This window comes from Equus przewalskii, chromosome 5 (assembly GCF_037783145.1).
Source record: "Equus przewalskii isolate Varuska chromosome 5, EquPr2, whole genome shotgun sequence".
Lineage (NCBI taxonomy): Eukaryota > Metazoa > Chordata > Mammalia > Perissodactyla > Equidae > Equus > Equus przewalskii.
Window position 1 is genome coordinate 75945430 of NC_091835.1, and position 19519 is coordinate 75964948.

A 19519-nucleotide genomic window follows, 5' to 3' on the forward strand; every position below is an offset into this window, starting at 1 on the left:
TTGACAGGACAGCTATAGCAGAAAGATGGCTGAGGGAACTGGGGAAGGCAACTGGAGAAACTTCATGAAGAAGGGGAGGAGGTCCACTCCTGCCTGCCCATTCTAGGTCTTGCTGATTCTTCCTTTTCTCCCATGCCCACAGAGGAGCTGGGTGCCCTGCACAGCTGGTTCCAGACAGTGAGTTCTCAGGAGCCATGTCAGCGAGCGGCAGAGACTGTGCTGAAGCAGCAGGGTGTCCTGGCCCTCCGGCCCTACCTCCAAAAGCAGCCCCAGCCCAGCTCCCTTCAGGGGAGAGCTGTCAGCAATGAGCCTGAGGTTTGCAACAGAGCAGAGGGGTCCCTACAGAGCCTCAGTGTCCGAGGTGGGGGTGGCTTGGAGAGGGACTTTAACATGGCCACTAACTTATTCAGTTGTTGGAGAGCAAGGGCCCTGTCACCTTGTGACGGATTCTGTCCACTCTTCATAGGAGGAGGAGCTGGCTACCCTGTCTGAGGAGGAGATCGCCATGGCTGTCACTGCTTGGGAGAAGGGACTAGGAAACTTGCCCCCTCTTCGGCCACTACAGAATCCAGTGTGAGTAGGCACAGATGAGCGGGGCTTGGTTTCTTTAGTGGAAATTGTTGATAGAGCCAATACCTGCCTGCCAAGTGCCCTTTCCTGACCTTTCTTTAATTTTTCATTCTCTCCTTCTTATTCTTAAACCTTTTTTTTTTTTTTTTTTTTTTTTGTAATTTAATTCTTTCTTGCTTATTTTGGACACTCTGTCTGTTAGTCCCATCTGCACCCATATTTTCAGCTCCTTTTTAACCCACTGATAGCACTAAATCTGTTTTTCCAGTCCAGATCTCTGTTCTGAGCTCCAGACATATTTGTGATACCATCTCCTAGATTCCTCCACTTGCACAGGTGTTGCGAACTCAGAATGTCCAAAAGCAAACCTGGGATCTTCCCTGCCAGCCTCTCTTTCTCCTTTATTCACTTACTGTAGTGAATGACCCCCACCTTCCACCTAAAAGTCCAAGCCAGAAATCTTGGTGTCATCCACACCCTTCCCTCATCCCCGTCTGTGTCATTTGTTCCATTACTGAGTCTTTGATTCTAAGTAGTCCTTGAATCCGTCCCTTCTTCTCCGTATCCTCACTGCTGCCACTTTAGATCGGGCTTCACCATCTCTTACTTTTTACCCTGCTGCCTTGTACTCCACGCTGCCACCAGAGGGACTGCTAAGAATGGCACGTGTTACCCTCTCCCTCCTTTTCGGAATTCTACAGACAGTTCCTGTGTGCACTTCACAAGGCCTTTTGTGATCTGGCCCGTGCCTACATGCTCAGTATCATGTTTTGTCACTCTCTTGTTACATTAAGACAATACACACACACAGATTATTCCACCAAAATGAAATATTTGTAGCTCTCAGCCTAATGACAGTAGAGATTTGAGTGTCCACTCCTTGTCAGGCCCTGTGTGCTAGGAGCTGGGTACACAGAGGGAACAAAATGGACAAGATCTCTGCTCTCGTGGAACTTTGAGTATAGTAGGATAGGCGGGTATTTAAAAAACTCACACAAATGTATAATACAAGTTTTGATAAGCCTATGAAGGAAAAGACAGGGGTGCTATGAGAGAAAACATCACTTGAGGTTAACTTAGAGGCCTCTCTAAAGAGTGGCATTTGAACTAAGACTTGCAAGACAAGTAGGTGTTAGTCAGGGGAAGGCTGGGAAGGGTGTCTCAGGTGGAGGAAACCTCATGTGCAAAGGCCTGAGGAGCAAGAGAGTTTGGCTCTTTTTAAGGAATTGATTAAAGGCCAGTGGCTGGAGGCTGGTCAGTCAAGGGGCAGATAGGTGAAGATGAGTTTTGAGAGGGAGGCAGGCTCAGATCATATCATGCCTTAAAGTGTCTTTGCATGTGCTGTTCCTTCCCCTGGAATGCCTGCATCTTACCTACCTGATGGATAATTGTTCCTCAAGAGACTAGTTTTGTCATTTTCTTCTCTATAGAACTTGAAACAGTCTTAAGTGCTCCATCTTCTGGGAGCTCCCATTATGATATGATGTTGTAATTGCCTCTTTTCATATCTGTCTCCTCACTGATCTGTAAACTTATTGAAGGTAGAGGCTATCTTTTATGTGGCCCAGTTTCTAGCACCGGGCCAAGTGTTTGGTAGATATTGATAAAATTTGGGTGAATTAGTACTAAGTGCTTTGGAGGTAAGAAAGACTAGGAGATAGACTTTCTCAGGTGTCTGTACAGGCTAACAGGTTTAAATGCATATGTAGAGGAGGAGACAGTTGGCATTGAAGACCCGATAGCCAAACCAGGCTGTCTTCTGTGCTTTTCCTTCTGACTAAAAGACATCCCCAGTGTCTTGATGAGGCAAATTTCCACCCATTCTTGAGGCCCAACTCAAGTAGTTCTGCCTCTGTGATGTCTTCCTTAATCTCAGGCTGGAGTGCATGCTTGCCTTCCTTCAAATTCCTCCGGCACTTGTGCCTCTCATTGCACTGATCCAGGTCAGCAGTTACATAATAGAAGGTAACCCCACTGAGGGCAGAGCCCCAGGCGTACTCACCTTTGTATCTAGCACACTAGATATAAAGCATACTCATAACGAGAGGGAAGTTACAGGGTAACGCAGGAGGAGCACCACACAATGTGCCACAAAGTGCTTAGGGGCTCAGGATACAAGGCTGAGTTGGAGAGGAAGGCTGGTCATCAGTAAAGGAAGGCTTCCCTGAAGGAGTTGATTACTAAGCTGGATTTCGGAGAAAATGATGGTGTTCAGTTATGGGGAGAAAAGCCAATGAATGCAGGAGAAATTAGTGAAATCTTTTGTGAGGAAATTCCAGGAAGTCGTTGGGACATCTCACCGGACATATCGCAGCAGCAGAGAAGAAGGGGTGAGGGTAACGTGGAGGACTAATTCGAGCCTTTGTTAGTAGTAGAAGCTGTGGGAACCAGGGAGCTATCAGGATGCCTGAGGTTGAAAGAAAGTGAGTGACGGGGCCAGTGAGTATAGGCTGAGAATGGTTGGGCAGATGAAAGGAGCCCTGGTGAGGGGTCAGTGCTAAGGAGGCGGGTGGAAACACGATGTGTGCAGCTGAGCTGTTGAGGATGATGAAGCATGAAAAGAGAATAGTGGATTGAGTGACTTCAGACAGCGGATTGAGTGACTTCAGACAGCAGATTGAGTGACATGACTAGGAATGATCCTGGATAAGTGGGGAGGAGAGGGTGGCTGTGAAGGCATTAGTTGGTGCCTGCTGGTTTGAGTCAGGCCATGAGGAAATGACAGACATGGTTAGGGAGAGAAGAGTCAAGGGGTACAGGGACTTGGGAAGGTTTGTATATGGGGTGGCGAGCTGTGAGGACTTCAGGTAGTGATTAGAGGTAATGTTAATGTAGCACCTGGGAAGAAGGGGTGAGGTCAGCGCTGGGAAAGTGTTCTTGGGTGGCATCGGAGTCCAGAGTCATGAGTGATGGTGGTTGGACAGAGCCTAGGGAGAGCCTTGTTGATACCTGGGAAGTTGGAGCCTGAGAATGAGCTAATGGAGAAGCAGCAGCCACGATGGTAAAGAGGGACTGAGATGAGTGTTGGAATGAGGCTCCTTTGGAGCAGTACACAAGGCTTGCTCATTGTGGACAGGGCCCTGAACTCGCTGTAGAGGATCTTACAGCTTTTGGGGGAGTTTGTGGTCCTGTGGGTTGGTGTGAGGAAAGACTTCAGATGTACATGACCCTCTGACAGTACAACACATCTGGTCTGGGTGTTCTGTGCACTGTTGGTCCCTCTTGACCCTCGCATCTCCCCCATGGAATGTTCTCTTCCTCCTTCCCTATCAGGTTGCCCGTGGCTGGGGAAAGGAATGTGCTCATCACCAGCGCCCTCCCTTATGTAAACAACGTCCCCCACCTTGGAAACATCATTGGTTGCGTGCTCAGTGCTGACGTCTTTGCCAGGTGGAGCCAGCTGCGAGTTTGGAGGGAGAGGTCCTGAGGGAGCAGTGGGCCCAAAGGAATAGGATGCCTCAAGGGTGGAGGCTGGAAAGATCCTGGGGGCATAGGAGGGGCTGAGATGGGGCCCCCTGTGATCACCATGTTCCCTTCCAGGTACTCCCGGCTCCGCCAGTGGAACACCCTCTATCTGTGTGGGACAGATGAGTATGGTACAGCGACAGAGACCAAGGCTATGGAGGAGGGTCTAACCCCCCAGGAGATCTGCGACAAGTACCATGCCATCCATGCTGACATCTACCGCTGGTTTAATATCTCCTTTGATATTTTTGGCCGTACCACGACTCCACAGCAGACCAAGTAGGTTTCCTCTAATGAGGCAGAAATGAAGGGTGAAGGCTGGGCTGGGGGCAACAAGAATATCCTGGAGACAGAAGAATCAAGGTGGTTGTCTGGGCACTCCCCCTTCACTTAGGATCTGAATATTGCTTTGAAATGTATCCCAGGGATTATTAAGGGATTCAGTGTGAGCAGAAGCAGGAGCAGCCAAGGGAGGGAAGAGATAGGAGTTAGGCTCATGGGAAGTAGCTGCCTTCTCTCTACTGCCTTCCTTCCCCCTGGCTGCCGCAAAAGCTGAGGACGTTTCCTCCCGCTCCTGTGTGTGTTCGTATTAAACGTACTCATTCTTCCTCTGCCTGATATCATCCTTATAAAAACGACATAGTCAACAAGCTGCCAGCTGATAGTGCTGTGTGGTTTAGCACTTGGACTAATTTAATTTTAATTTTTAGGACATACTAAAGAACAGCATAGTTCTATCCTTTTGGAGCTGTTTGTTAATAAAGAATACAAAACAGATAAGTCTGTATTCAAAAAAACAAATTCCAAAATATTGAGGGAAGAGATTACATGGGTAGCTGGGGACTATATGTGAGGGGCCTGGGCTCATCCAGTCAAACTCCCTAAAGACAACTAGATGCCCTTCGCCCTGAGGGGCCTTCTGCCTGATTTCTTCACACTTGGACTGAGGGAGTTTGGGTCCGTGGTGGAGTGTGGCGGGAGGGAGGGATGCACCACTTCCTCTGACTTCCTCTGACCTGTCCCTCCTCTGTCCCTTGCTCACCTGGCCAGAATCACCCAGGACATCTTCCAGCGGTTGTTCTCCCGAGGTTTTGTGCTGCAAGATACTGTGGAGCAGCTGCGGTGTGAGCAATGTGCCCGCTTCCTGGCGGACCGCTTTGTGGAGGGTGTGTGTCCCTTCTGTGGCTATGAGGAGGCCCGGGGTGACCAGTGTGACAAATGTGGCAAGCTCATCAATGCCACTGAACTCAAGGTGAGAGGACAGTGTCATGGGAGCCTGGAAGGAGACGGTCTCTATTCTTGTTCCATTCAGGATTTTTGTTTAGCAGTCAAGACCTTTCACCAGTGACTCTTTCTCAGCAGCTCATCCTTCAGCTCACTGAGCATTGCCTTTGTACCTAGCCCTGTGCTAGGAAATATGCAAGTCGAGTTTATACTTCACTGCCTTGCTCCTGCTTCGGTCCACCTGACCTGCATTTGTTTAGCTCCTTCCCTTTTCCATAAACAACATCTCTTCTTCTACTCCGTGTTTACTCATTTGTTTATTCTGCACACCTTTCTTGAGTCCTTACAAAATGCCAGTGACAGTTCCAGGTGCTGAGGATGTAGCAGTGAACAAGACAGGCTTTTATCTCGTGTGGGGAGGAGACTAGCACTAAACAACACGGCGGTATAATTATAGAATAAGTTGTCTGGAAGAGGTGATAGTGAGTTTTGGGTAGATTTAAGCTAGGTGATTAGGGAAGGCCTCTCAGAGGAGGTAACATTTGAGCTGAGAGTTTAAGTGAAGAATGAGAAGGCGTAAGCCAGGCGATGAGTAGGGTTACGAGTGTGCCAAGTAGAAGGACCAAGAAGTGCAAAGGCCCGAAGCAGCAAAGAGCTCAACGGGCGGCCTTGAAAAGGCTGGTGCAGCTGTTGCATAGTGAGAGGGAAGGTGGCCCAAGACAAGGTCAGAGAGTAGGCAGTGACCAGGTTGCCAGGGCCAGGTAAGCCATTGCCAGCATTGAGTGGCAGGCTGCTCTGTGGAAAATGGATGCGAGGGAAGCAAGACAGAAAGTGGAGAGACCAGTTGGGAGGCTAGAATGGTTGCCCAGAAATGGGACGACAGTAGCTTGAACTAAGTTGGATGCAATAGAAACGGAAGAAAAAAGAAGGATTCAAGATATGTTTTGGGGGCCAGCCCTGTGGCCGAGTGGTTAAGTTTGTGTGCTCCACTTTGGCGGCCAGGGTTTTGCCAGTTTGGATCCTGGGCGCGGACATGGCACCGCTCTTGATCAAGCCATGCTGAGGCAGTGTCCCACATGCCACAACTAGAAGGACCCACAACTAAAAATACACAACTATGTACCAGGGGACTTTGGGGAGAAAAAGGAAAAATAAAATCTTTAAAAAAAAAAAGATATGTTTTGGAGGCAGACTCTGTAGAATTGGGTAGACTGGAATTCAGGCTGAATGGAAGTCAGGGAAACCACGACTTGTACGTTTTTGGCTTGAGCAGCTTGGGGAGAGGGTAGTACCATCTAGGAACTTGGGCAAGATTGGATGAAGAACAGGCTTTCGGGTGGAATGCATTGGTACCATTTGGCTTTGTTAGGTTCGAGATGCCTGTCAGACATCCAAGGAGAGACGTTAGGTAGGCCGTTGGATGTAGGCGTGTGGCGTCAGGAGAGGCCCTGAGAGAGTTAGAATTTCTCACCTTAACCCAGATCAAAAGTCACTTGGGAACTTTCATTGATTTAACTGTTTGTCCCTTTAGCCATCACCCTTCAGTGTTTGTATAGTCAGTTTGTACCATGAAAATAAGTATTTCTTGACATTTTGCTTTGTAAAGATCTATTCTTGTTTCTTGTGCAAGCCACTCCCTCATTTGATTGTTACTTTGTCAAGAAGAGGAAGCCTGTCTTCTTTCCTCCCCTCACACAGTTGCGTACAGTGCAGTGCTCTCTACCTAGCCCGTGCTCAGAGGCTGCTTTTGCTGTTCTTTGCAGTGATAGGACAGAGCAGTGAAACTGAGTAACAGATGTTGTGCTGTGCAAACTGGAGTCTAAGTTTAGAGAAGGCCAAGTAGTTGATGAGTTGGCTGGGTGCGAGCGTGACGTTAAGCCAGATGGCACGCTGAGGAGCTCACCCCTTGCCTGGAAGCTCCCTCTGGCCTGCAGTCCTCGTCCTGACTGCCCACCTCAGGTACCCCTTCTCTTGGATTTCCCTTCACAGAAGCCTCAGTGTAAAGTCTGCCGGTCGTGCCCTGTGGTGAAGTCCTCTCAGCACCTGTTCCTGGACCTGCCTAAGGTAAGTGGGCCTTCCCTCCACCTAGTCTGCACGGCATCTTCTGCCGCCTCGGCCACACATCTGTACCAGATCACTCTCAAGTATTTTTAATTTCCACTTAAAAATTATACGTTGTAAAAAGATGTAACGGGTTAAAGGGCACAGAGTGAGAGGCCCCGACCCACTGAGTGCCAGGCCTACTTGCCAGAGGTATTTATAGTATACTGCTCATTTCTCTCTCTGTCTATCCAGAAATATGCTATGTATGTGAGAGTATTAGAATCTTTTTTGTTTTCCTAATACAAATTAGATCATAGCATCCATCTGCAACCTACTTTCTTTCTTTTACTTTTCAATGTCTTGACCAATTTTCCATTGTAGTAGATTTGCCTCCTTTCTTTTCTTAAAAACTTTTCGTTTGGAAATAATTTCAGGCTCACAAAAACAGTTGCAAGAATAAATAGTTGGGGGGGGGCTGGCCATGTGGCTGAGTGGTTAGGTTCATACGCTCTGCTTCAGCAGCCCAGGGTTTCACTGGTTTGGGTCCTGGGTGTGGACCTAGCACTGCTGATCAAACCATGCTGAGGTGGCATCCCACATAGCAGAACTGGAAGGACCTACGACCAGAATACACAGCTATGTACTGGGGGGCTTTGGAGAGAAGAAGGAAAAAAAAACGATTGGCAACAGATGTTAGCTCAGAGCCAATCTAAGAAATAAATAATAACTAGTTCCTTGAATAACTATTCCTCATATTCTTTAACCAGATAAACTTCATGTACCCATTACCCAGATTTGCTAGTTAAGATTTTGCTCCATTTGCTTCAGAATATTCTCTCTCTCTCTAGTATAAATATATATGTACTCTTTACTCTGAAATACTTCAGTGTTTGTTTCTTAGTAAAAAAGACATATTCTTGCATAACCACAATACAGTTAACAACTTCAAGGAATTTAACATGATATAGTTGTCTGACCCACTATCCATCTTCGAATTTAGTCACTCATCCCAATAATATTCTCTATAGCATTATTTTTCCTTTAGTACAGAAGCTAGCTCAGAATCCTGTATTGCATTTAGTTTTTATATCTTTAATTTCCTTTAGTCTGAAATGTTCCTCAGCCTTTATCTTTTATGACATTAACAGTTTTTAAGAATGTAGGCCCTGGGGCCGGCCCCGTGGCTGAGTGGTTAAGTTCGTGTGCTTCGCTTCGGTGGCCCAGGGTTTTGCTGGTTCGGATCCTGGGCACGGACATGGCACTGCTCATTAGGCCATCTTGAGGCAGCATCCCACATGCCACAACTAGAAGGACCCACAGCTAAAATATACAACTATGTCCAGGGGGGATTTGGGGAGGAAAAGCAGAAAAAAACAAAAAAAAGAATGTAGGCCTTGATCCCCTTTTTAAAATAGAGTATTCCTCATTTTGGATTTGTTGGGCATTTCTTCATGATTACATTCAGGTTATGCATCCTCAGTTGGAAAACTGCATAAATGACGTTGTGTCCTTTCCAGAGGCATGTGATGGCCCCTCGTTGGTGATGTTAATTTTGCTTAGTCAAGGTGTTACTCAGTTTCTCTGCTGTATAAGTAATATTTTCCCCTTTGCAGCTTATAAGCAGTCTGTGGGAATACAGTCTAAGACCACGCACATACCCTGCTCTTCATTGAGAGGTTCCTCCTACATTTCACATCCATGTATTTCATCGTTCTTCCCTGAACCAGTTTTCATTGAGTCTCCAACTCTACCACTCCATTCACATTTACCCTCCTCCTTCGTTCATTCAGTTATCTATTTATTATCAGTGTGGACTTGTGGATTCTTATTTTTTCTATGGTTTATAATTTATTCCTGTCCTAAATTATTTTCCTGTTCAAATTGTCCCTTATTTGGCCAGTGGTAGCCTCTTTAGGATTGTTTCTCTGTATTTTTGAGATCTCCCACCATTTTTTAAGCTCTTCCTTATTTTCTGGCCTAACAAGATATTCTAGGTTCATCTTGTTTGAGCCTTGGAATCAATCATTTCTCACAAAGCCCTGGTTCATTTTCGTAGGAACAACATTAGAGAGCGAGGTTTAGGTGCTGTGTGTGCTCACTGCTCCTGGGCCGTCTTTGCTTCTCGTCCCTTTAAGCAAAGAGAGTGAGGCATTTACTTAGGTTCACACTGACCCCTGCCATCCCAGTCCCTCCCCAGAGGGCTCTTCCTCACTTTCCCTTATTTCCTGTTTGTATCTTCCTGCTTTCACAGTATGTGCCCTGGTTCCCAACAACAGCATTTACTCATTTGCTCAGTCCTACAATACACCTGAAAATAATTTCAGAATTGCTTCACTCAGACCACTACAAAACAACCTACTAAAAAGAGTCTAGGGTTTGTTGGCAGTCCTGCCCCTTCCCCCCAGCTGAGGGTGTATAATCAAACAGTATGTTCAAAACTGTAGATTAGGCTAGTTTCTTCCCCCCTTCAGTGTTGTTATGTTACTAAAATAAGTCAGTAAGTTTGGTTCATTTGCTTTTAGTTTTCTTTTCTCTCCTCATCTTTGTTAATTTTATTGCTTGACTATGTAGAACATCAGTATGCTTCTAAAAATCAAAACCATACAAAAAGGTATACTCAGAGAAGTGTCATTCCCTTTCTGGCCCTGCCACCTTGTTTTCCTGTCTCCTATAGGTGATCAGCTTCGTTTTCTGATTTATTCTTAGTGTGTTTATTTTCGTAAAGATAAGCTTTATATATATGTATAAAGAGATAGATGTATGCATGTGTGTGTATGTGTATATATATATTTTTTATTCCTCTTCTTATACAAAATATAGCATACTATGTATACTCTTTTGCAATTTGTCTTTTTCACTTAACAGTATGTTCTGGAAATCACTCGACATGAGATCACTCTTTAGTCCATAGAGATCGTCCTTATTTGTGTGTTTAACAGCTGCATAGCACTCCATTCTGTGTAGGTACCATAGGTTATTTAGTCAATTTCCTGTGTTCACCATTTAGATGGTTTCCAGTGTTTTGCCATTACAAATAATGTTGTAGTGAATAACCTTGTGCATACATATTTTTGTATTGTTGGAAGTGTATCTTCAGGGTAAATTCCTTAAAAGAGATCATTTGCTGTGTTAAGGGCAAATGGATTGTAGTTACTTGCTAAATTTTCCTCAGTAGGTGTTGTTCCATTTTGCATTCCCATCCACAATCTGTGAGTGAGCCTGTTTGCTCAGAGCTCACCAATAGAGTGGATTGTCAGGCTTCAGAATCACATAAACCATTCCTTTACAAAGATCTTTGTTTTTCTGCTTACAAAAGTGATATGAGTTCTTTTTAAAATTTCAGATAGAAATATATGGTATATAAATGGATGTTCCTCATAATCCCATCTGAGAATGAAGCACTGGTATATATTTTCCTTCAGAATTTTTTCTGGTCTTATATTTTTCTGTGTATTACTATTTGTCTTTATAGTAATTGGGTTATATCATATATTATTGTTTTGCAGTTTGTTTTATTTAATTAATAAGGTATCTTGGAGATCTTTCTATGTCAGTACATATTGGTCTACCTCACTCTGTTTAATGGCCTTATAAGTATTTTGTTGTATTGATACACCATATTTCTTTTGAACCGTGGGAATTAGTTGCAGTTTTTTGCTGTGATGAACAGTGCACTTTATATACATGTCTGTACACTCTTGTGTGAGTATTTCGGTTGAAAAAATTCCTGGAAGTGGAATTGCTGTGTCAAAGTCATGAGTCTTTTAATTTTAATTCTGTATTGCTGAACTACTCCAAAAAGGCGTACATATTTGTCCTTACGCACACCATGTAGGAGACTGTCCTAAATCAGCCTTCTGTCTGCTTCTGCCATCTCAGCTGGAAAAGCGACTGGAGGAGTGGTTGGAGAATACATTGCCTGGCAGTGACTGGACACCCAATGCCCGCTTCATCATTCGTTCTTGGCTTCGGGATGGCCTCAAGCCACGCTGCATAACCCGAGACCTCAAATGGGGAACCCCTGTACCCTTAGAAGGTTTTGAGGACAAGGTAAAAACCCTCTGCCTTGCTCATGTCTCATTCCGCCTTGGGGTTGACACCGTGAGCTAGCAGAATAGACCGTTGATGATGCCCTGTTTCAGTCTGAGACTTTGGGTTGGTGAACTTTTCCCAGTGTTTCTTCATCCTCCCGTGTCTCCCTCTTCCTCACCCTCCAGGTATTCTATGTCTGGTTTGATGCCACTATTGGCTACCTGTCCATCACAGCCAACTACACAGACCAGTGGGAGAGATGGTGGAAAAACCCAGAGCAAGTGAGCAGTCCTTGGTTAGCCTGTCTGTGGGGAGGGTGTGTGTGTCTGTGGTGTGTGAGGGGTGGGTGAGGGTTGGGTATCTGATCTTTCTTGGGCCTGTGAAGAAGATCTCAGCAGCCCTGTCTCCCCACTATATTCTGTAGGTGAGCCTATATCAGTTCATGGCCAAAGACAATGTTCCCTTCCATGGCTTAGTCTTTCCTTGTTCAGCCCTCGGAGCCGAGGACAACTACACCTTGGTTAGCCACCTCATTGCTACAGGTACCCTGGGCGACTGGAGATGGGGGTGTTCCTGGGGAATGAGGGCTGAGGCAGCACTTGGAAGAAGATCCTGGAGACGTGCTACGTCATGAGTTAGGAGTTTAGATGAAATAGGAAATAATCGGAACATGAGAACTCAACCCAGAAGAAGGAAACCAGAACCTGAAGAAAGCAAAAGTCCAAAGCTAAAACTCTGTGATGGGTAGAAGCAAAGGGAAAAAAGGCCAGAGTGAAAAGAAAGGATCTCCAGGTCTTGTGCAGGCCGTCCTGGACCCCCCAAAGGTTGAGGCTGAGGGAGAGGAAGGCAGGGTGTGAGTTGAGCAGATGGTTCTCATTCTCCTTCTCTGTCCAGAGTACCTGAATTACGAGGATGGGAAATTCTCTAAGAGCCGGGGTGTGGGAGTGTTTGGGGACATGGCCCAGGACACAGGGATCCCTGCGGACATCTGGCGCTTCTATCTGCTGTACATTCGACCTGAGGGCCAGGACAGTGCCTTCTCCTGGACAGACATGTTGCTCAAGAACAATTCTGAGCTGCTTAACAACCTGGGCAACTTCATCAACAGGTGGGACTTGGTGAGGGGTCAGTCAGTGGATGAGCTGGGCTGGGGCTGACCCTGCTCCACGAGATGGGAATGTGGAGAGCGCTGGTCAATGGGCAGGAGGCTGTGAGGGATGGGGAGGAGAACGTGGAAAATGGATTTCTATCATAGGGATCTGCTCCTAGAACACAGTAGGCTGTGTTTGCTTGGGGCAAGTTGTAGAGATGTGCTTTAGCAAAGTTGGTCACAAAGTGAATGTTTGCAAATTGCTTTCTTATTAATGTTCTTTGTGGAATTGGAATGTATTCTCTCCTAACAAAAAAGTTCACTTGTAGACCATTGAAAAGTTTGGCAGAAGAAAGGGGTTACTTGAATGTAGGGGTAGGAGACTTCTGCTGAACTCTTCTGAGTTTTTGTTACTTTAGGCTCACATTCCACTGTTGGTCCCTCTCTCGGCTGTTCTGCGATCTAAAGAAATATCCTCCATGGCTACCTACCCTTTCAGATTTGGTCATTAACACATTTAACAGAAAGTCCCTATTAGAGTATTTGTTTGATAGCAACTAACATATAATGTATTTCAACTTGATCATGCTGAGTATTAACTTCTTAAAAGTAAAATGAACAGTTATTTGTCAGGTTTCTTTAAATAAGGGATATCTATATGTAAAATGTCTGTTATGTGCAGAGTCATATTCTTAGGGGAGAGAGAATAAATAATTTGTTAGGCTTTACCTTCTAGCTTAAGGGAACCAGGAGGTGTCAGTTCTGAATGCAGAATTATGAAAATCAGGTCAGAGTTCTAGGAGACTGAGCAGTAACTCCTCTTTTCACTCCCATCTCCTTCCCTACTCCTATCAAGAGCTGGGATGTTTGTGTCCAAGTTTTTTGGAGGTTATGTGCCCGAGATGGTGCTTACCTCTGATGATCAGCGCTTGCTGGCTCACGTCACCCTGGAGCTCCAGCACTATCACCAGTTGCTAGAGAAGGTTCGGTAAGTAAGCTATACCTCTGTCTCATCTCAGTGGTCTGCTGCATGTTGAGAGCCCCATCATTGTCCCTCTAGGACCTTACACCTTGGCCTGCCTCCCCACTTCCTAGGATCCGGGATGCCTTACGCAGTATTCTTACCATCTCTCGCCATGGCAACCAATACATTCAGGTGAATGAGCCCTGGAAGCGGATTAAAGGCAGCGAAGCTGATAGGTAGGTAAGGAGGTAGGGTTGGCTACAGGAATAAAGTGGCTCGTAGGCTGTGTCCTCTTCAGGTCCTGACTAGTATCTCTTCTTCCCCAGGCAGCGGGCAGGGACAGTGACAGGCTTGGCAGTGAATATAGCTGCCTTGCTGTCTGTCATGCTCCAGCCCTACATGCCCACGGTTAGTGCCACCATCCAGGCCCAGCTGCAGCTCCCACCTCCAGCCTGCGGTATCCTGCTCACAAACTTCCTGTGTACCTTACCAGCAGGACACCTGATTGGCACAGTAGGTCTCGGAGTTGGAAGAGCCAGCCTCTCTTAAAATTCCTCCCTTTGCCAGGCAGCCTTTGGGGAGGACTCAGAGAACTTACTTTGGGCGTGGGACTCTCACAGCTATTCTCTGAACCCCTTTCCCACTGATACCACTCTGCACTTGGGCTTGTTTCTGGTATTGGTTCACAGGCCCAGCATTACCTGTAGCCCATTTATCTTCATTGCTCTTCATGCCAGAACCCAGTGCCTGGCGCACAAAACTGGTATACAGTAGATGTTTGAGGAAACACTATGGTCACCTGGTTTCCGTAATGGGGAGAGGCACTGAGCAGGAAGAATACCAGCTGGTCATTTCCTCTTCGACACAAGATGATAAAGTCCGTACACCTTTAAGCTTTTGCATCAACCTTGCATCATTAAATAGTTTAAATGATCTGTGACCCCACTAATATTTTAGGCTTTCATAGTGAATGCAGAGCTTTTTCTGGATTCTTTACTGAAATCAGCAGGTATTTGCTCAGCATGACATTTAGCATTTCTGCTACGACATTTAGAGTTCCTGAACGTCAGCGATTGGGGTGGGAGAGGCCCTCTGTATAGTCTGGTAGAGTTTATCCCTAACCAGTGAATGATTCTGGAATTCTTTTCTCACAGGTCAGCCCCTTGTTCCAAAAATTGGAAAATGACCAGATTGAAAGTTTGAGGCAGCGCTTTGGTGGGGGCCAGGTGAGGAAGCTAAGGACTGTGTTCTCACCCAGCCACGGCGCCCTCTCCTTAGTGTCCCCAAGTAGTCCTCACTCATCTCTTTCTATCTTTTGACGCTGCTACTTCCTCACTTGTAGTTTTTCTTTCCTATCTCAGCTAGAAGAATCCTTGGAGTTGAAGGTAATCACTTCCCCCCCGAGACGTTATACAAAACTTGAGGTCGGGGGGAGAGTTATGGTAGCAGGTGACACTCTGTTGTTGTTTCCCAGGCAAAAGTGTCCTCCAAGCCAGCAGTTGGAGAGACTGTGACAGCCACTGGACCACAGCAGATACAAGTGCTGATGGATGAAGTGACAAAACAGGTACGAACGAAGCCCCGTGGGAGACTGGAACGGCTGAATGCTAAATAGGTCTGCTCTGGCCTCACTGTGTTACCCCACCCCCTCTTCTCTTAGGGCAACATCGTCCGAGAACTGAAAGCACAAAAGGCAGACAAGAACCAGGTTGCTGCGGAGGTGGCTAAACTCTTGGATCTGAAGAAACAGTTGGCTCTAGCTGAGGGGAAACCCCTTGAAACCCCTAAAGGCAAGAAGAAAAAGTGAAAGGGAGAACTTTGTGCATAGAAAGTCACTTTAATGGCTATAGACAGTAATAAATAAATGTACAATCTCTATATACACACTGTTGTCTATCCCAAGCCTTCCCCCGACTGAATAGATGGGGTTAATGGTCACATCATTGGCACTGATGAGAAGGCGTTCAGTAGCCACTTCTGGGAAAGGTCGATAGTGGCCTGAGCAGTGGCCCAAGGGGAAAGTGATGGTCCCCATTGTTCATGCTTGGTGCAGATTAACCATTCGGTCAATCAAAGCCCGGCGAGTCGCCTCCACTTCCCTGGTCAGGCGCTCGATTTCCTGCTTGAGCCGTTCGTTCTCTTCAGCTAGCTTCGCCACTTTCCTTTCATTCTCTTGTTCTTTCTCCTTCATGCGTTGCTTTCCAGCCCGGGCTGGGGACTGGCCACTCTGTTTCCGTTTCCTAGGTCTTACTTGGTCTTCCTCTTCTTCCTCCTGAGCCAGGGAGCTCTGACTGGAATCTGGAGAGCGAGGGCTCTGGGAGGTGCTCGTGACCTCTGCTGGCCCTGGTTCCTCGGTCAGCCACGCCAGAGAGGCGGGGTCAAGAGTGGTGAAGGTTTTTGATTCTTCCTTCAAGGGAATGAGGAAAGGTAGGGTAGGTATTAGTTGAGAAGGGAAGGGCAACATCCCCTGCAGCTTTAGGCCGAGCATTCTCACCTCCTCGTTTCCAGGGGGTGAGACATAGGTACCCCCATTTTCATCTGAGAACAGCACCTCCTGCAGGTCCTCATACCAGGCTTCCAGCTCCCAGCTGGACAGTGTCCCGAAGGAGAAAGGCAGTGGCTCAGCTGCCATCTCTGTGGCTGACCCAGGCTCTGGAAAAGTACATACAGCCACCCCTCAGAATCTGTAGGGGATTGGTTCCAGGACTCCCCGTGGATACAAAATCCAAGGATGTTCAAGTCTCTTATATGAAATGAGGTAGTACTGGCATATAACCTACACACATCCTCCCGTATACTTTGAATCATTTCTAGATTACTTATACCTAATACAATGTAAATGCTATGTAAATAGTTGTTACACTGTATTATTTAGGGAATAATGACCAAAAAAATCTGTACACGTTCAGTACAGACACAACCATTGTAGGCCTTTTGATCCATAGTTGGTTGAATCCACGAGGGTAGACAGTACTCAGGATAGTGGGGGATGGGTGGAAGAAGCACCACAGAAGAGTCAGTTTACACATCACAGGTTGGCAAACTGGCCCACTGTCTGTTTTTATAGATAAAGGTTTACTGGAACACAGGCACATCCGTTTATTTACATATTGTTTATGGCTGCTTTCATGCCACAACAGCAGAGATGAATGGTTGTGACAGAGACTGTGGCCCTCAACGTCTAAGATATTTACTATCTGGCCCTTTAAAATGTATCAACCCTTGGTCTATAATGATATTGCTTCCTTGCTTTTGCCCAGCACTTGAAGAAGCAAGTTCTTAGGGAATCCCAGTAAAAGTCCTCAGCCCCCCAGGGAACTCCACTAGTAGTTTCCAGGGGCAATTACAGACTATTTTGCTCCTGTCTCCTCCTGTGGGGGAGCTGGGGCAAACAGTCCTCTGGGTCAGTCTAACCTTGATGGGGACTGAGGTGTGGTAAGACAAACTAGTAATCTTTGCTGGGGCTGAATGCTCATGCAGAGCCAGCTCTCAACTAGGACATGCTCTAAGAATAGTGATTTGGTCACCTTGTTAGGGGCAGGCCAGGAGGATGGACATGGCCTGACAGCACAAGCCTGCTCAGATTCCAGCCCTCCTCTCCCATCTTCTCTAGGTGTTTTCATAACTTCCTAGGGTCCCAGTAAGGGAGCCTAAGCAGCATCTCTTAGGAGTTGGTTTTGGGAAAGGGTTGGTTAAGCTTACCTGCTTTCAGGTGTGATGATGTATGAAGATACACTTCCTTCTGGAACACTGTGGGGATCAAAGATAAATGTTAGCCATTTTTGGAAGGGGGAGAGGCAGGTTCCTTTACTTTTATCTCCAGCTTCCTTCCTGTCTTGTAGAGTATGGATAGTTAACAGTCCCTGTGGCCATTTCCAAGGACAGAGGAAAGCCTGACTTCCTTTATTTTTAGTTGCTGACATTTGTAGTCCTGATTACGTAATAGAAAAATCCTGGCCAACTCAGCTTTCTCTCAATTTGAGGCAGGCCCCAAGCCTGCCAGGGTCAGGACTGGCCTACAGGGAAGGGAACAAATCAAATGGCATTCTTCTGATTCCATTCCCACACTGACATCCTCCAGATGTTCATTTCCAGTCCGGACCTCTCCTGGGACCTCCGACTCTGCTACCTAACTGCTTCCTTGCCATCTCATTTTGGGTGTCTAATAGGCATCTCAGACTTAACATCTCCAAAGACAACTCCTGCTAATCTTCGCCTTCCAAGTCTTCCCCATCTCGGTAAATGGCAACAATAGATACTTACGCCAAAAACCTTGGTATCATCCTTGATTCCTCTCCTCTCACACCCCACAATCCAATCCAAACCACCAGCAAAATTTCTTAACTCATTCTTCAGAAACCCAGAATCTAAACACTTCTCACCAATTCCATTGTTTCCAATCTAGATCATCTCTATCATCTCTCATTACTGCAGAAGGCCTCCCAGTTTCTGCCCTTGCCACTCCTCCCGGAGTCTATTCACAACACAGCAGCCAGAGTGAACCTTTTAAAACTTAAGTCAGATCATGTCATTCCTCTGTTCACAACCCTCCAATGACTTACAATTTCATGCATATTAATGACTAAAGTCCTTAAAATGACTTAGAAGGTCCTACACAATCTGCTGCTTCCCTGCCCTGCATTTCTCATTGACGGCTCTCTCGCTCTTGCTCTAGTCCAGCCAACTGGCATCCTGTTCCCTAAAGATACTATGCATGCTCCCACCTTAGGACTTCTGCTCTTGCTGTTCCTTTTCCTGGAAAGCTCTTCCACCTATCTGAATGGCTTACCGCCTGGCCTCTTTATTTAGGTCTTTCATTTAAATGTCACCTCAGTGAGTGAATCTGTGACCCAATGTAAAACTGTAACTGCCACTCTGGGGCATTCTCTACCCTTCCATGCTTTAGTTTTTTTCCATGGCACTTAATATATTTGTTTACTGGTATGCCTGTTCCCAATGAAATGTAAGCTCTGTGAGAGCAGACTTTTTTTTTCTCTCTTGTTCGTGGATGTATCCTGGGCCCCAAACTGCATAACACATAGTAGGTGCTGGTTAAATATTTATTAGGAATAAATGGCTAAATTCTCCCCAATCTGTTATAGGGAAGGGAAGATGAAGCCCAGAGGCAGAGCGGCCGTTGCCCATCCCTGGGGACTGTAGATGCAATATCGCTCTGAATGTTTCTCTGCAGGGCTGTCCTCCCTGGGGAGCCCTCCTTGCCTTCCAGTGTGTGGGACCTCGCTTTCATCACCAGTGGAGCCCCAGTTCAGAGGGCTGCAGGGCCAAACAGGGGGCTGGCCTGATGCAATGGTTACACGGAGATTAGCTGGAGACAGGACTGAAGGAAAGAGGCAAGGATCAATCCCAGGGGAAGGACAATACACTAGGGAGACCCCAAATGGCTTCCCACACTTAAGAGATCCAGGATGCTCTCTTGTGCGGGAGGCCCAGGGACCTCTGGGGGAAATGGAAGACCCATCTCCATTTCTTGTCCATCGGCTCCCCTCCTCCCAAAGGCTTGTGTCAGTTTCTCTGCCGAGGGTGCAAAATGGCTGTCCTGTGGAGGGTCCAGGAGCCCCAGATACCAACGTGGCCATGCTGGCCCTAAGACTCTGCGGCTGAGACGGGATTGGGGGTGGAGTAGGGGCAGTGCCGCTGGTGGCAAAGCAGCGGCAGCGGCCTGAGCCTTGATCACCCAGGCTTCTCGGCGCGGGGGTGTGTCCTGCTGCCCCGCCTCCCACCCGACAGGCCTAAGGAGGAGGCGTGGGGTCAGCAACCGGAGAAATAAATCTCTCGAGGGCAGCCGGGGCCCGTTCCCCATGAGCACAGACCTGGGCCCGTGCTCCGGGCCCGGGTGGGATGACTGTCGTCTCGAATAAAGGATTTCCTCCACCCCGCCCTCGGACGGTCACTAGCTGCACTGTGGAGGGGGTGGGGCCACATCCTCAAAAGCAGATGTCCCATCTTGGAGGGGACAACTGGTGTTCGCGAGGATGGGAGGGTAAAGGGTAGATGGGGATCAGTACTCGCCTCTCTCCTCAGGTTCCGGCTCTGATTTTGGCTCTGTCGCTGCCACCGGCTCATCTTCAACATGATACGCTCTATGTCTCAGACTCAAGCCTCTAACCTCG

General features: G+C 46.9%; 3 protein-coding genes across 7 annotated transcripts in view; 1 reads left to right on the top strand and 2 right to left on the bottom strand.

Annotated features, from left to right (window-relative positions):
• The window catches only part of MARS1 (methionyl-tRNA synthetase 1), a 17639-nt gene extending 2371 nt beyond the window's left edge, over positions 1-15268 (top strand). For 2 of the 4 annotated variants that reach the window (XM_070621850.1, XM_008533542.2), the window contains 17 exons: positions 143-315; positions 467-573; positions 3844-3960; positions 4111-4314; positions 5086-5287; positions 7249-7323; positions 11182-11352; positions 11520-11615; positions 11759-11876; positions 12229-12442; positions 13281-13412; positions 13520-13624; positions 13715-13901; positions 14543-14614; positions 14750-14773; positions 14863-14955; positions 15049-15268. In XM_070621850.1, the coding sequence (XP_070477951.1) occupies positions 143-315; positions 467-573; positions 3844-3960; positions 4111-4314; positions 5086-5287; positions 7249-7323; positions 11182-11352; positions 11520-11615; positions 11759-11876; positions 12229-12442; positions 13281-13412; positions 13520-13624; positions 13715-13901; positions 14543-14614; positions 14750-14773; positions 14863-14955; positions 15049-15195 (2237 nt within the window). In that variant the 3' untranslated portion in view covers positions 15196-15268. The remainder of the gene's footprint in view (positions 1-142; positions 316-466; positions 574-3843; positions 3961-4110; positions 4315-5085; positions 5288-7248; positions 7324-11181; positions 11353-11519; positions 11616-11758; positions 11877-12228; positions 12443-13280; positions 13413-13519; positions 13625-13714; positions 13902-14542; positions 14615-14749; positions 14774-14862; positions 14956-15048) is intronic. The other 2 variants (XM_070621851.1, XM_008533543.2) reach the window with 1 other exon arrangement.
• Positions 15206-16020, bottom strand: DDIT3 (DNA damage inducible transcript 3). Its single transcript, XM_070621861.1, has 2 exons — positions 15883-16020; positions 15206-15795 (listed from the first exon to the last, which is right to left on the bottom strand). Exons 1-2 carry the CDS (start codon positions 16018-16020, stop codon positions 15427-15429), a joined length of 507 nt encoding a protein of 168 aa, XP_070477962.1. The 3' UTR covers positions 15206-15426.
• LOC103559784 (DDIT3 upstream open reading frame protein) lies at positions 15206-19481 on the bottom strand. 2 transcript variants are annotated; one of them, XR_011540508.1, is made up of 4 exons: positions 19419-19481; positions 17091-17138; positions 15883-16040; positions 15206-15795 (listed from the first exon to the last, which is right to left on the bottom strand). XR_011540508.1 is itself a non-coding variant. In XM_070621862.1 (3 exons), the coding sequence occupies exons 1-2, from the start codon at positions 19479-19481 to the stop codon at positions 17097-17099; spliced, it is 105 nt and encodes a 34-aa protein (XP_070477963.1). In that variant the 3' UTR covers positions 15206-15795; positions 17091-17096. The 2 variants fall into 2 exon arrangements, 1 of the variants encoding a protein (XP_070477963.1); XM_070621862.1 differs by lacking the exon at positions 15883-16040.
• Between the last annotated feature and the right edge of the window lie 38 nt (positions 19482-19519).